Below are 15,728 nucleotides of genomic sequence, written 5' to 3'. Positions count from 1 at the left end.
CAGAGGATAATATAAGGAGCTCTCAGTAGTGAGTTGGATCCACACACACACAGACGCACGAGGAGAAGATCAGAAACGGAGCAGAGACGCTGCTGTGACCACGACCACCTGTAACTGTAACTACAGTCAGTCAGCTGTAAGTAAAGCTTTCATCACTTTCCTCACCACACGTGTGTGTGTGTGTGTGTGTGTGTGTGTGTGTGTGTGTGTGTGTGTGTGCGTGCGTGCGTGCGTGCGTGCGTGCGTGCGTGCGTGCGTGCGTGTGTGTGTGTGTGTGTGTGTGTGTGTGTGTGTGTGTGTGTGTGTTTTGGAGACATCCAGGTCATCAACCGAAATGCATTTTGAAGTGATGTCATGAATTCAAACAGTTCAACTGTAGGGCTGCGGGCTGAATGCGGCCCACCAAAGTGTGACATTTGGCCCCAGGGATGATTGACCTCAAAAGGAAAATTGTAAAACTAGATGTTTTTCAAAACTATAAATTATTAATATACAATAATTGTTAAAATGAGGGAATACAAACATAAATAGGACTTTGACAGAGGAAAAGGACTGAGAAGACATGGAGGGAATCAATAGGAAATCATGACTAATTCAAGTCAAATTTAAAACTATTATTTAATAGATCACATGACCAACCAAAAACTAAATAATTCATAAACCAGGACTAAGAGAGGGACACATGACAAATCCACTCATCTCGATAATGACACAATATGAATACAAAACTGAATGTAAATATGGACAAAATAAATCTGTGTAGCATTTGTTCTTTGGTTATTATAAATAAAAGATGTGGTTATTTTTGTTTTACTGACTTAAAACTAAAACACAAATACAGAAAAACCAGATAAGCAGTGTTTTTCTGTTTTAAAATGAAATGTTCTGAAAGTGTGATATTTGGATATTTAAGGGAGAACTAGGACGAGAGCTTCATGTTTTAAGCTCACCACACAGACAACACACGTGGGGGAACTTTTACTCTCGGACATAAAAAGGAGCAACCATAAGTCACATTACTGAAACATTATTAATGCATAAATAAATGAAAACAAAAAAGGGACATAACAAAAAACACACACGATGTGAAGGAACCAGAGGTGGTGAAATTAATCTACCTTGTTAGATTGTGATCAGCTTTGGTGTATGTTGATGGCTGCCGTTAGTGGCTAGTGGTATTTATAACGTGGAAAATAAATATTTTTACTGCCCTCTAAAAAGCTGTAATTGTTTTTGCAAAAGTGTCATATGGTAGAAGTTCTAACATCTATTGTTCCTCACACCAGCCTCACAGTCGATAGTCAGTCACCACTTTATTTGGATACTATTTGGATCGTAACACTGCGAAGCAAAACTACAGCGTGAGCAGCTTTTTACGAGATAAAATATCCACAGACTGAATGAAAACATGAGCAGGACCAGAAAACTGCTGAAATAAAGCCATCATCAATGGCTCAAAGGTTACACGAACTACCATGGTAACCACCCGGAAGACTGTGATTTATTCACCCTGATGGTGAAATAAGCAGGTATTTATAGAGGAATATGAGCCTGTTCTACTTCAACAACTATAGTTGCTTAAATCACTCATGGTTAGTCGCGTTTTTTGGTCCCTTCATCACGTTATCTCTTCAGTGACGTGACGAGTGGTGAATAATAATAATAAAATGTGTCTGAGGAGACGTGTCAGCATCATAGGATGTCTGTATAGAGAGTCCTCCTGTTACACTGGATATAAACACAGTGACTGATGCTTCATATCTAATCATTTATATTGATTTTTAATGTAATATTGTCGCCAAATTCATCTCAACGTCATAAAAATTAGTCATAAAGAAAGTGTCTTTCACTGTATCCACAATGTTATAAAGAAAATTACCGTTTGCAAAAAAAACAAAACAAAACAAAAAAAAACAACATTAGTAATGATGTGAACGTCTGTGGTGTCAAGAAAAGTGTCAAGTTAAAGTAAAAAAGTGTGCCTTGAAAAACAGTGTTCAGGTGGGCGGAGCCAGGCAGAAACCCAGGGTTTCTTTGACAAAACCTGCCAGCGACCAAGTTTAGTTCACGGACAATGTTGCCATGGTAACATACTCAGAGTTTGAACATAACCTGCTTTATAGAACACCCCCTGGTCCAGGACCTGTGGAGGGAAACCAGGTGGAGTGGACTTCAGTTCTCGCTTTAATTTCCCCGTAAATATCCAAATATCACACACAGAACAAGAAATGTTTTTGTTTTTTCTGTATACGTGTTTTGGTTAAGTCAGTAAAGTATAATAACCATTTGTTTGTTATTTTTGGTTTGGTTTTAAAACGGAGGGTACACAGACTAAAATACAACCACTGACCCATGATCATCTAAAACATAGCTTTCTGCTACGCTTTGCACTAGTGCAGGCATTTCCCTAAAGATCCATGATGTCCTATAGGAGAACAAATATGGAGAACCACGTCCTGTAGTGGAAGAGAGATCTGATCAGTTACTGCTAAGCTAAAATTATACATTGATACCAATGAGCTGCAGATCAATAGCACAGTGGGCAGGGAGCGTCTACAAAGTGACATTTCAATGATTAAATCAATAACTTCACTGCCCTATGTTATATTTCCCTGGAGATCATGTGTGATGTTGGTTATACCACAACAGTTATTCTTTTGGGAAATATTAATGAATATTAATTTGTTAATCAACATCTCTGCTGAAATTCATTAGCAATAACTTCTTAACGATAGATCATTTTACAGTTTTGTATACCACATATAAAAACAGGGTGCACGGCCCCCATTGAGAGCTGGAGATAGGCACCAGCAGTCCCCCCCACCCTGAAACAAGTGGGTCTGAAGATGGATGGATATTTAAAAACAGATGAGGTGGTGACTGACTTCTGTTAGCGTGGCTAGTTGCTGTAGCAACAGCAGATGTGGTCAAAGTTTGTTTCTTTATGTGCAAAGTGACTCACGATAGATGTTGCATCAATAAGAAAAACTAAATCTGTACGAACTGCTCAGACATTTCTACAGATACTTAGCGACAGACGTCTCACAAAATGTCAAGCAGCTCAAGATTCACACGAGAAAAGTACTTTGTGCATCTGTAGCGTCAAAACGGAGAAGTTACTGTATAACCAGTGTTTGGAATAATGGTGTTTAAAGTAACGGCGTTAGGTAACGGCGTTTGTTTTTCAGTAACGGGGTAATCTAACTAATTACTTTTTACGCCGTTATTGTTACTGAACGTTAAATGCGGTGGGTTACATGCACTGATTAAATAAACTGTTATATGAAAACATCCTCGGCTTGTTACTCAACTGTTGTGATGAGGCGGGTTAAAAACAAGGTGAGCAATTATGATTGGCTAAGACGATGTGTCAGCACACACACACACACACACACACACACACACACACACACACACACACACACACACACACACACACACACACACACACACACACACACAGATGTGATGAATCAGCAGAGATGGTGCGCATGGAACAATCTGATGAAAAGTTGTAATTTTTAAGGTGACGATACAAACACTATTTTATATTAATTATGATCAAAGACAAGAACGTGTATGTGACGTGTTCATTATATCCAGGAGTGAAGACTTTGTCCACATCTGTTGTAAACAACTATAATTTAATGAAACACCTCACGATACACGCATCTAAAAAATGTGAATTATTTGACATAGAGCAACTTTTTTTTTTTTTTAATAGCAACACAAATAGTTACTTTCCTTGGTAATGAGTTACTTTTATTATAGAGTAATTTAGTTACTAACGCAGTTACTTTTTTGAACAAGTAGTGATTAATTATAACTAATTACTTTTTTAAAGTAACGTTCCCATCACTGGTTATAACCAGAGTTGTTGTTGTAAAGGCATGAGTTAAATGTGAGTAAATGTTGGATTAAATGTTTTATTTGTGTAAATATAACTACACATTTGTCAGAACATTTAATACATTTTATTTTTTTTAACTGGTTGACTTGCATTTTTCCATCAGTTGTGACATGAAATTAATTTCATTGTGTAGATTTTTTTAATACAAGTAAACATTTTTAGATGCAAGTTCATGTTGTCACATCACATTCTACAAGTTCTATTTGTAACATTTGAAGATTTTATCCACTCTGCATGATGAAAAAAGTAAAAAATCATATCTAGGCCTAGGGCTGCACCAAAATGATAATCATGATTATTTGGATCAATATTTTAATCACAATTAATCATCCTGTTATTGGGAAAACTTTAACAGAACAATTTAGAGTTCAAAAGAAAAGCATTAAACAACAATGATGATAAATACTCAAATTTACCCAATAATTTCAAATGTGCTGAGGACTAACTAAATAAATACATCTATTGTGTTTGAGTTTGTGAGGTTTTTTCAGGTAGTTGAACACATTAGTTGTGTTACCCTGTGGCACGCACACACACACACATACACACACACACACACACACACACACACACACACACACACACACACACACACACACACACACACACACACACACACACACACACACACACACGTGTTTGAAGGTTGACGTACATAGACGTGTACATACTCTGTAATCTATAGTGTTATAAAGGGTTTATTTGTGGGTTCAAAGTAAAGTTTTTTGGAATAGGTTTAATTTCTGGGTGAACATGTATGTGTTGTTCGGGCGAAATAAAAAATAAAAAATTAAAATAAACATTTTGCAACACCAAATAAGTCCAAGATAATGGATACACATTCTCAGGGTATGTGGAAGCTGTTTCAGGTCAAACAGACACCGCGTTGGGGAGAAATTGGCTCCACACACACACACACACACACACGCACACACACACACACACACACACGCACGCACGCACGCACACACACACGCACACACACACACACACAACTTTCTTAATTTATTAGAGATAAAACCATAGTGTACGCCTCATAGATCAATAAATAAATAAAAAGATCAGAGCTGAAGTCCAGACTAGAGATGCTCATGCTAACTGGTTAACCAACAACAAAAATTTCAAGCGATTATCCCTAAATAATTAATACTCATTTAGTACTGATCAATCCACTAATGGAGGTGTGTCAACACGTGCAACACCAGCATCCTCCCCGTCTTAAAAAACCCCTAAAACTCTCCACTTTTCTGGACTATCACTCATTTGAGCCCATGTTGCTTTTTCTGAATAAAAACCAGTAAAAAAGCAGCGCTACAGATTGGTCACATGACTAATTTACAGTGAACTGAAGCTAATGAAGCTAACTAACCTAATGAAACCTTTATCACGTGTTTGTCCACTGGTGGTGAACTGACTACTGGGGCAGAGAAAGTGCATGATTATATACAGTTTGCAGCAGAGACACATTTTAAATCTAAAAATCACAGCTGAACAGGTTCATTTAATCTTGGAGCCAAATTCATTATCATGATTAAACTGGATTAACGGACTGTGCAGCCTTACCCAGGCCTGGAGGTGGAGTATGACAAAAACCAAATGAATGGTTAACAAAGACAAATGAAAAGATGTGTATTTATTAATAAATGATGAATTGAATGTAGACTGACTGTCCACCAGACTTACATATTATCCCATGTGTTTGTTTTTTGCAGATGGCCATGATGTTAAAGCCATGGGCGGTGCTGGTGGCCATGGTGCTCTGTGTATTGGTTTGTCTGGGGACTCTGTCAGATGCCTACCCCCCCAAACCTGAGAACCCTGGTGACGATGCCCCCCCTGAGGAGCTGGCCAAGTACTACACGGCCCTGAGACACTACATCAACCTGATCACCAGGCAGAGGTTGGTGCACTTACAACTACTCATATACATTTACTTATACACTATATATAGTATAATATAGATAGTTCATCATTCAACATTTTCAACTTACTTCTTAATTTCACTAATGAAGCTGTTCATAGTTTTTTCTCAATATGTTTCTATGAGCTTTTATTCTCACCATATACAATCATCCCCCCATTGGTGCCACTTAGGCAGTCCACGCCAGTGGGCTCGTACTGTAGCTCCTCCCACTCAACGTTCTTGAAGCCAAAATACGGCACTTAGGGGCGCTGCCATCTTGCAAGTTTGACGTCATTTGGAGCCAGTCTGCGCAGTAGGGTCTGGCGGGAGGAGCCCTGGTAACACGCCCCGCCCATTTAGCGTACTGCCCAGATGACTTACGTAGCCTAGCTACGCCAAGAACATAAGTATCTTGTTCAGATCATAGAGGTTAGAACAAAACCACTTTACACTCTAATATCTAGTTTAATGACATCTATGCTTTCCTTCACGACGTAACTGATGTTCACAGAGAGAGAAACGCAAGATCTGAGGCTGTCAATCATCATTATATATGACGTCAAATCCCGTTTTTAACCTCAAATAACTGATTTAAAACAAAGTTCACAGAAAAATGATCACTTGAACACATTATAGGATGATAATAACTAATGATCACAGCAGAGTTTAGCTTTGGAAAAAATGATGTGATGAGTATTTTAACTTTACAGTTTGACCAACGTCCCATCTGTTATCATTGAGGAGGCGGGGTTTATAACCTATACTGTAGCCAGCAGGGGGAGCTCTAACAATAAAAACTTCACTTACCCGGGAGCGTGCGTCGTCCATTCTTTTTACAGTCTATGGTACAAAGTAACACACACGCACACACACACACATATACCAGGAAAATGCACAATGGCCGCACACGTAGAAACAGACGGGGATACACACACGACGTGTCTGTACACACACACAGAGAATAGAGCTCTCTGTCTCTCCACCTCATCTGGCTTTTCTCACTGTGGAGGAGCAGCAGCTCTACTCTGAGCTCCTCCTGATGACTCTGCTTCTTACCCCACGAAGGAAACTCATTTCAAACTACTAAATACATGCTTTGATTTATCTAAGTTTGCATTTCCATTTATTTAATTACATAAAATAAATTAAGGGCATAAACATCATGTCACAGTAGAAAACCATCAGAATATACATAAAACATTTCATCACTTATTAAACATGGATAGTAATTATGGACAGCTCACTTTCAAAATAATCCTGGTTTAGAAACAAATATTCATACACATTTCATAGACTTCATGAATAACTTCTAAAAAGACAGAAAATGCTAAAATACAAATGTGTAGTATTTGTGGTACATTAAACTGTTAATTCCTCATCAGTGTAATATAAGATGAATTCGTATGAATGAAGAATTGAGGCGAGTTATAGGAATGTTTATAAGCTGATATCTGTGTTGACCTTTAACTGTGTTTTCAGATTGAACACTGAACTTTTCTAAATATCTCATCATATCCCATCGTTCCAACTGCAGCTCTGTGGATTAGATGATTCAATACTTTCACAACCTCCAGGCCTTTAAATCAACAAAGCAGAACGATACATTCAGCCCTGATGTTGATCCCAAACTCACTTAGTGAGACCTGGGCTTCAGCAGGAGGTTCTAGTCAGGATGTTTCTCTTTTTATTCAGATGCTTGGAGTGAGAGCCATCCATCAAATTTATAAAAGTCAAGTAGGCGGTTGATCTTTAAGGCTAAGCTTTAAATAAGGCCTTTAATAAAGCAGAAAGTTCAATGCTTTCATTTCACCATATGAAGACTCATCCTCTGTCAGCTGAAGATTTGATCATGTTTCCACTGAATGAGGTCGACATTCCCAGCTTTTGCCATCAGGGCAGTTTATTATGCTGTGGAGGTTCACAGCATGTAGCAGAGTTTAGCAGTGGCACAGGAAACAGTGTGTTTTTGTATGTGTGCAATGGGCCAGATTTAAAGACATACACACTTATCACTACGTGTAGTTGAAGTTCACCTTTGTCAAGCATACATTTGAACATGTTTGTCTATGATGAAGATACAATGTGGATCAGCTTCAGAGTGCAACATGTAAATACAGCATGAAGCTTGTGCAATCACATTTATCAAACCTAAAACTGTTTTTGAGCATGAATTCAACACGTTCCACAGGCAGGTTGTTACTGCCACAGCTTTACCCACAGAGACTGCACAAAAAATGAGATGCAAGTGTGGTGGCGGAAAAATTGGCCCCGACACACAGGAAAGAACAGATGTTTAATGCTACAGTATCAAAAATGATTGATTAAGACCTTGTCCACAGGTAGCCATGTATCTGCTCAAACATCATCATCCACACAAGAACGCAGGATAAGGTCATTAAAAATGGGGCTTTTGCAAAACTCCGACCAAAGTGAAGATGTGGGAAAACCCCGGTTTTGCGTTTGACACTGACTTAACATTCGGAATAAATTTTGACCAACTCTGCTTTACAAAAACTGCTATAAAACAACCATAAATGATGTGCATATAAAGCACAAAACAGCTGCTCTAAAATTAAATTAGCACAGTAATGTAAAGTAAGCTATGCATATTCCAGGTGCACATTCTGCTGTTGAAAATGCTTTAAAAAATAAATATGGAAAAACAAATTCACAGCATTTTTCTCAGCTATACAATGCTAAACGTATCAGGCTAACGAGCTGCTGTTAGCGGTGACTCAGCAGTAATGACAGGCTTCATATTTACAACAACCTACCGTGCAATAGTTTGGCTGACCTGTCCCTGGATAACAGTCACAGTAAATATCCATACGCTGTTCTTTCAATGCGGAGGCTACCATCACGTCCACCAACGCAGCGTTAGCTTAGCTTCACCAATGCATCTTTTGGAAACAGATGAGTAAAATTTCCACTCTGAGAAGCACGTCCTGCTCTCGCATTGACTCGCCATGATTGGCGCACGTGATGTAAACAGAGACACGCTGACAATGCTTCTTCTTTTTCTGTTGTACCGTGAGCTGGAAGTGACTCTATGGGGGGTGGTCATGGGGAATGTGGTGTATCCTGTGTTTACCCCGGCCCAAGCCAGAGTTGCTGGTCTCCAACCTCTGCCAGACTTGGATGGTAGTCGGTGCAAGGGAGGGACCAAGGGACCACGCAAATCCCGGCGGCAGAGGAGTTTTGAGAAAGGTCTGGGGGGTACTGTGCATGACACCAATGACTTAACTGTTGCTGGGCTGTGGGAAGTACCTGATGACATTGCTAGTCTGCAGAGACTGGATGCTTTGCTACAATGTTTATTTGAGAAGGTGATGAAATGCACACACCCTTCCTTTTTGGGTAAAGTGCAGTTTATGATCAAAAATGTTGTTTTGTATGCTTGTATTGATAGTTGCAAATATCTAGTTATTCCCACTAGTTGCCAACAGTTCGTGATGCGTCTCACGCACACACTGCCCTGGGCTGGACATCTCGGTCGCCACAAAACATACCTGCGTATAAGCACAATTTTTTAGGCCGAGCATGTACACTGACATACAAACTTACTGTCTCACATGTCCTGCCTGCCAGCTGACTGGTAAATCTGACAGGGTGCTACTCCAACCACTTCCCATCATTACAGAATCGTGTGCCGGATATCATGGATATCGTTGGTCCATTGCTCCAAAGCGGCCGAGGTCACCAATACATTCTGGTCATGTGCGACTACACCACCCGTTTTCCCGAGGCATTCCCTCTTCGAACTATTACCGCTTCAAGTGTGCTCAGGACTCTGATCCAGCTCTTCTCTCAAGTTGGGAAAATGGAAGAGATTTTGACTGATCAGGGCACAAACTTCACCTCGTGGCTGTTCCAATTGTTCCACCAACAACTGGGCATTTCTGCTCTTAAAACTACCTCCTACCATCCACAGACGGATGGGTTGGTGGAGCAGTTTAATAAAACTCTAAATAAAATCCTCCGGAAGTTTGTGGATGACTCTGGGAAGGATTGGGATCGCTGGCTTTCGTTCCTGTTGTTCGCTTACTGGGACGGGCCCCAGGTCTCGACGGGCTTTTCGCCCTTTGAATTGTTTTATGGGTGGGATGTCCAGGGCTCATTGGACCTGCTTAACTCCATGTGGACATCCCCAAAGTCCAAAGCCAGCGAACGAGGGGTCATACAGTTTGTTTTCCAGATGAGGGACCGGCTGGCTCAGTATGGGGAGGAGGCTGCTGAGAACCTGCTGGAGGCCCAGCACAAACAAAAGAGGTGGTACGACAGACAAGCTCGGAACCAGAGCTTTGAGCCAGGACAGAAGGTACTGCTTTTACTTCCCTCCTCAAACAGCAAGCTTTTGGCCAAGTGGCAAGGCCCGTAAGTCATAACATGGCGCATGGGTCCTGTCACCTACGAGATCCATCACCCTAAAAAGAAGAAGGCCAAGCAAACTCCCCAGTTGGGCGATTCACCGTGCAGAATTGAGGTCCATCCGGGTGGTGTGGATGGGCCCAGTAGGGCAGTGGGCTCTTGGAGTGGTGCTGGGGGTGTGGCTGGGAGCTGTGCTGTGGCAGCCTTGCAATGTGTGACAGTAACTCCACTCCTGGTGCGCGGCCAGCTGCTGGCCTAGTTTACTGGTGGTCTGGAATGTCCCCTGTCGTGGGTCGGCTGCTGTGGAGGGGGGTTGGTGACCAGAGTGGGGTGCCGACTGTACCTGGCGCCTCTCTTGTGTGGCAGTGCAATGGCCTCCAGTAATGGCTTTTAAGAGCATGTCCTAGCTCACGCTGTGACACTCTGAGCAGCATCACGCTATACCAACGCTTCAACCAAATAATGGTTCTTCTCTTATTGTGGTAGGATGACCGGCAGCGGAGGGGACAGACAGAATATAGAGCAGAATTCAGTTTAAACTTTTTAAATTTATTTTTATTTTTTGGTTGGTGTAACATATTTACAGTGAATCCCAAAAAACAGTAAACCATAAACTGAGCAAACAAAAGAAAAGAGCATTGGGATGCCATCACATTTTACAAATCCTGAACATATTTACTTTACGTTCTGTTTGTTTTACTGTCAGCTTAAATAGTTCTGCTCACTAGGAGCTCCTCCTCCAACTGAGGCTGGGCCTCCTTTATAGGCAGTCACGACCTGTAGCTCCTCCCACAGGCAAACCAACCCCAATCTAAAATAAATTAATTCAGTAACAAAATAAATTCTCATAAACAACAAAACATGAATTATCCAAGCATCCATAATAAATTAATGTTGATTCATTCACCACCAACGTTTTAAAAAATCCATAACAAACAAAAATCACACAAACACCCCTGTACAAATGGTTTGTCCCAACACCAGCCCACCAAACACCCCTATTTACATGACTTGGTTTAATCCTTCTGGTTTCCTGCAAACCTGGAAGTGCTGCTGTCAGTATGGTGGTGAGTTACAGTAACATGGTTATTAAAGAGGGTGAAGAAGAATAATGAAAAAGAGAATGCAGTGTTACACCCCAGTGAGGGAAGAACAACAGGGGAGAGGGAGTTAGGGTAGGACATTAGAAGGAAGGATTGATGTGCGTTCCTATTGTGCTGTGAGGTATAATCCACTGTGGTGACAGTTTGGATAAATGAGATGAAGTCCAGCCTTAGTGTTGCTGGTCATTGTTTACAGGTTTTAAGGAACAAACCAATCAGGGATCTCAGAGTTAAGCCTTCAGTGTGTGTGTCTCAGTGAATCTACTGTTGTTCAGTGTGATCTCAGGGTTATGTATGTTACTGATAGCGGTAGTCGTAAGATAGCAACGCCTCCTCAGGCAGAGACCTTGGTGAATGCTGTCTGTGTGCTGTGGTATCTGGACTACTTCTGTGATCACATATCAATCCAATGAACCTAAAAAAAATGTTTTGCCCTTTTTTAAAAAATGACTTTGGCACTTACGTGTTGAGAGTGACAAAATTTATGTTCAATTATGAAATCAGAATAAAAAAGACAATTTTACGGGGTGAGAAAAATAGACACTTACTGGAAAACAATCAAATATACAAATATACAGTGGGACCAGAACGCTACTGTGGAAGTTTTGTTTATTATCAGAGAGAAAAAGTCAAATCTTGATCTGTCAATAGTTAAGTTACAACTGAGACAAAGCACATGTGCTCCCCCCCCCCACCCCCATGGGGCAATGTATACAAACACCTAAAGACTGGGATACACTGTGTGATTTTATCAATGGTTGTTCTCAGCTCCAGCTCAAACTGTGTGACTCAGGTGCAGAGCCTGAATGTTCTCAGCTCACGATTCATGTTCTCACACTGTACGGACCAACACTCTGACACATCTGACTGTTCACACTGTACGTTCATATACGACATGTCGGGGTCTTGTTTCCACCATTAAAACAGAAGAAGAAAAACCCAGAAGTGGAGAAACACTCGCAAATCTCAGCAAAAAGAGCTTTAAAAAGAAAAGATGGTGATGTGATGGACCAGGAACTGTCTGTACAGACGTGGACAGTACAGTCTGTTAATTCTACAGTAGTCCTACAGTGCTCGTGCATGCACAGTGTGAGAGTTTATGGTGAGCTGGTCTGTGGCACTGCTTCAACTATGACACCCTCACGAGGAGCGACTGGATTTATAACATTTTTGATTTCCTTACGACCTACGATTGCTGATCGGGAGCTGGTCGTGACGTGTTCATCGCTTCTCGTGACCCATGTATACTACACCATGCACGACACACGATCTAGCAGAGACTCGCACGATCTCACATAATAGTCGCACGGGTCGAAAGTCGGCTCAAAATGGGTCAAAAATCGCAGTGTGTGCCTGTCTTAATAGAAGAAGAGAATAACTGCATGTTGCTCTGCATGGTGTGTGTTAATGTGTGTATCCTCTATCAAAAGGATATAAGAAGCTTCCAGAGAAAATGACCCTGCCACACACACATCACTGAACACTATCATCTGTGTCTGAGTGTGAAATGAAAGCATCAGCAGACAGGAACAAGGAATGTGTGCTGTTTATCATCATCATGAGGCTGAAGGTCAGACTTAGCTAAACATCCCTTGTTCAGTAAAATAATCAATGCAACATACAATTGTTGTCTCATTTGTTCAAATAAAAAAAACAAGTTTTAGCCTTAGTTTTAAAGTTTCAGCCCACCTAACCACACTGCCAGGATGGCTTTAGGTATCAGACATCATTATTTGATATAGAAAGAGACAAAACAGGAGATTAAAAGGCTTATAATTACCTTCGATTTAGTGACAAATCCCACCTACTTAAATGTAAAAGCTTTCGCTGCCCAAAGTGTATTGTTAATACCATCTGAAGTTATGTGTCATGTTGAAGGGGTGAAGGTAGTGATTCAGCCAAACGTCTATTTAATATAACTCAGAATTATCAACAACATAAACTCAGAAAGTAGTGCAAAGTAACACAGTCCATACAACACAAGTATCCACGACACAAACCACACACGCAGATATTTTATTTATAGAAAATTGAACCTACAGTGCATTAAAATGTAAAACATATACTTACCAATTCTTGAAAATTACATTTCCAATGTTCACTTTGAAAAAAGACAACATTTAAAGTCATGGTGGATGATGTTTAAAAAATATCACCACTTTTTTCTCTTCAAGCAAAAGAATAAAATACTTCCAACATCAAATAAAGAAGTTTCAGCTTCAACACAAGATGAAAAACATTAAGGTTTAAACTAATAGAAAGATGAAGCTTGTGTCTATTATGTCTACCTTTTTTTAAGTAACTTCAGCTCATAGATTTTATGTTTAGTTACATTATACGTCTTATGATAAAACATTGAAGCATCTCACAGGATACATAACTCAATAAGATAATTTCTCTTATTGAATTAATGTTTTAAATTCATGATAAAATCTTTCTGCTTTATTTTTGCTGTAGTACCATACATGAACTGCTGGGTGCAGTGTCACATCACCATTTACATTGTGAAGAAGAATTGCTCAACAGAAGAAGAACCAACACACACACACACACACACACACACACACACACACACACACACACACACACACACACACACACACACACACACACACACACACACACACACACACACACACACAGAAGTCATGTGACAAACTGAATTTTTATCATTTGGTCATACAGACCATTAGCATATGTCCCTCAGACACTCTGTCATGGCTCAATAGTAACTTTTCACTGATCTCACACATTTTCATTTCTACATCAGAACAATCAGTGAACATTTTAGTCTGAAATGTTTTAACAAAATATAGTATTTCTATGTCATTTACAGCACAAATAAACATGGATGCAGAGTTTTTAATGTTTAATGTTGTTAGCTTTCTGCTAAGGACTTACATTTGCCAGGTTGGAACCAACATGTCCAAAATAATCATTCAGTTCATTGACTTTATCTTTGATTCTATCAATAATATTGTCTTTGTTCTTTATAAAGTCATCTGGATTATCAACATTTTTAATTACACTATTGAACACTGTCCACATTCCTTGTGTATCATCAATAATTTATGATAATATTATTTTCTAGTTGTTTGAATAATATTCAAACAACTTGAAAATTTTCATCAGTGGCCAAAACATTTTTGTGTTGGGGTGGGGTTATGGTTACCCACCATTTCAAGAACAATTAAAAAGAAAACTAATAAAAAGCTTTGAGGTAAATCAAAATTAAAATTTTCACATGTAGGAATATTTTAGAATTTTTAAAAACAATATTCCATAACTAAATAAGGGCCCAGTTCTGCAATAAGTTGCTATTTGGGTTTTTCACCATAAGTAAGGGCTGTAAAATCTTTGTCTTTGGGATTTAAACCCTTGTCTGTGATTTACCTGATGTATTGTTTTGTACAAGCCACAAAAAACAGTCTTTTATCTTTTATTCCTTTGTTAAATGCCAGTGTAAACAATGTGATGTTATTTACAGTATAACTGTATGCTCTCTCTGGAGGTGGTAAGAGAACCAAAATATTCTGCTCAGGTAAAAGTACTCCTACATGCAGTAACATTTATAATACAGTACAGTAAAGTACAAGTATACTTGAGTAATTATTGTCAGTTTGACATGAATCAATAAATGAACACTGTTTCTCCAAATGAATACTGGTAGAATGTTAGCGAACAGCACAGACTGATAATAAAACAGAAGAACATTGTGGATCCTTCTTCAGAATGTTCACTCTATCTTCCAGGTATGGGAAGCGTTCGGCTCAGCAGGATGTGATGTCAGAGCTCCTGTTTGGTAGTGACAGCAACAGAGAGCAGAGATCAAGGTAAAATCATATAAACTCTACACTAACACCAGCTGTAATAAAACTGTATTTCCTGTTTCAACAGATATGATGAGTCATACATCTGGTGATTCCCCGTCCCACTGCCTCCACATCGACCACTCAGTCTTGTTGTTTCCCAGAATGCATCTGGAGGGTCTAGTGTGTGCCTGTCATCATTAAACAAAAAATCTTACTAATGAAAGACATAATTCATATCTATGTCATTTGAGAAATGTATATACAGCATTATTGGAATAAAGAATATATACCATTGCTTCTAATCACAAAGTAGCACTCTGTTTGTGTGTGTGTGTGTGTGTGTGCGTGTGTGCGCGTGCGCGCGTGCGTGCGTGTGTGTGTGCGTGTGTGTGTAATATTTTGCTGTTGCTACTGTCCAAAGTACCATCAGAATACAAAATAAAATGTGTTTTCTGTACAATTAAAACTACTTATAACTGAGAAGAGTTTGGTTGACTGGGTTGGTTGGTACCGGCTTCTTGTGTAACTTCATTGTAATACTTATCATTGGTGTCATGATTTGTATGTCGCGACACTTAGGTCTAACGCAACAGTAAAAAAGTGTTAAAATCATTTCCAATGTTTTCCTCAAA

The 15,728-nt window shown here is 39.6% G+C and overlaps 1 protein-coding gene across 1 annotated transcript; it reads left to right on the top strand.

The window, feature by feature from the left end:
* Positions 1–10: 10 nt before the first annotated feature.
* On the top strand, positions 11–15,289 carry pyya (peptide YYa). Its single transcript, XM_028447296.1, has 4 exons — positions 11–136; positions 5,623–5,810; positions 15,037–15,117; positions 15,182–15,289. The coding sequence occupies exons 2-4, from the start codon at positions 5,623–5,625 to the stop codon at positions 15,204–15,206; spliced, it is 294 nt and encodes a 97-aa protein (XP_028303097.1). The 5' UTR covers positions 11–136; the 3' UTR covers positions 15,207–15,289.
* The last annotated feature ends 439 nt before the right edge of the window (positions 15,290–15,728 follow it).

The sequence above is a fragment of the Gouania willdenowi genome, chromosome 1, assembly GCF_900634775.1.
Source record: "Gouania willdenowi chromosome 1, fGouWil2.1, whole genome shotgun sequence".
Classification (NCBI taxonomy): domain Eukaryota; kingdom Metazoa; phylum Chordata; class Actinopteri; order Blenniiformes; family Gobiesocidae; genus Gouania; species Gouania willdenowi.
This window is presented reverse-complemented; position numbering and strand designations above follow the sequence as displayed.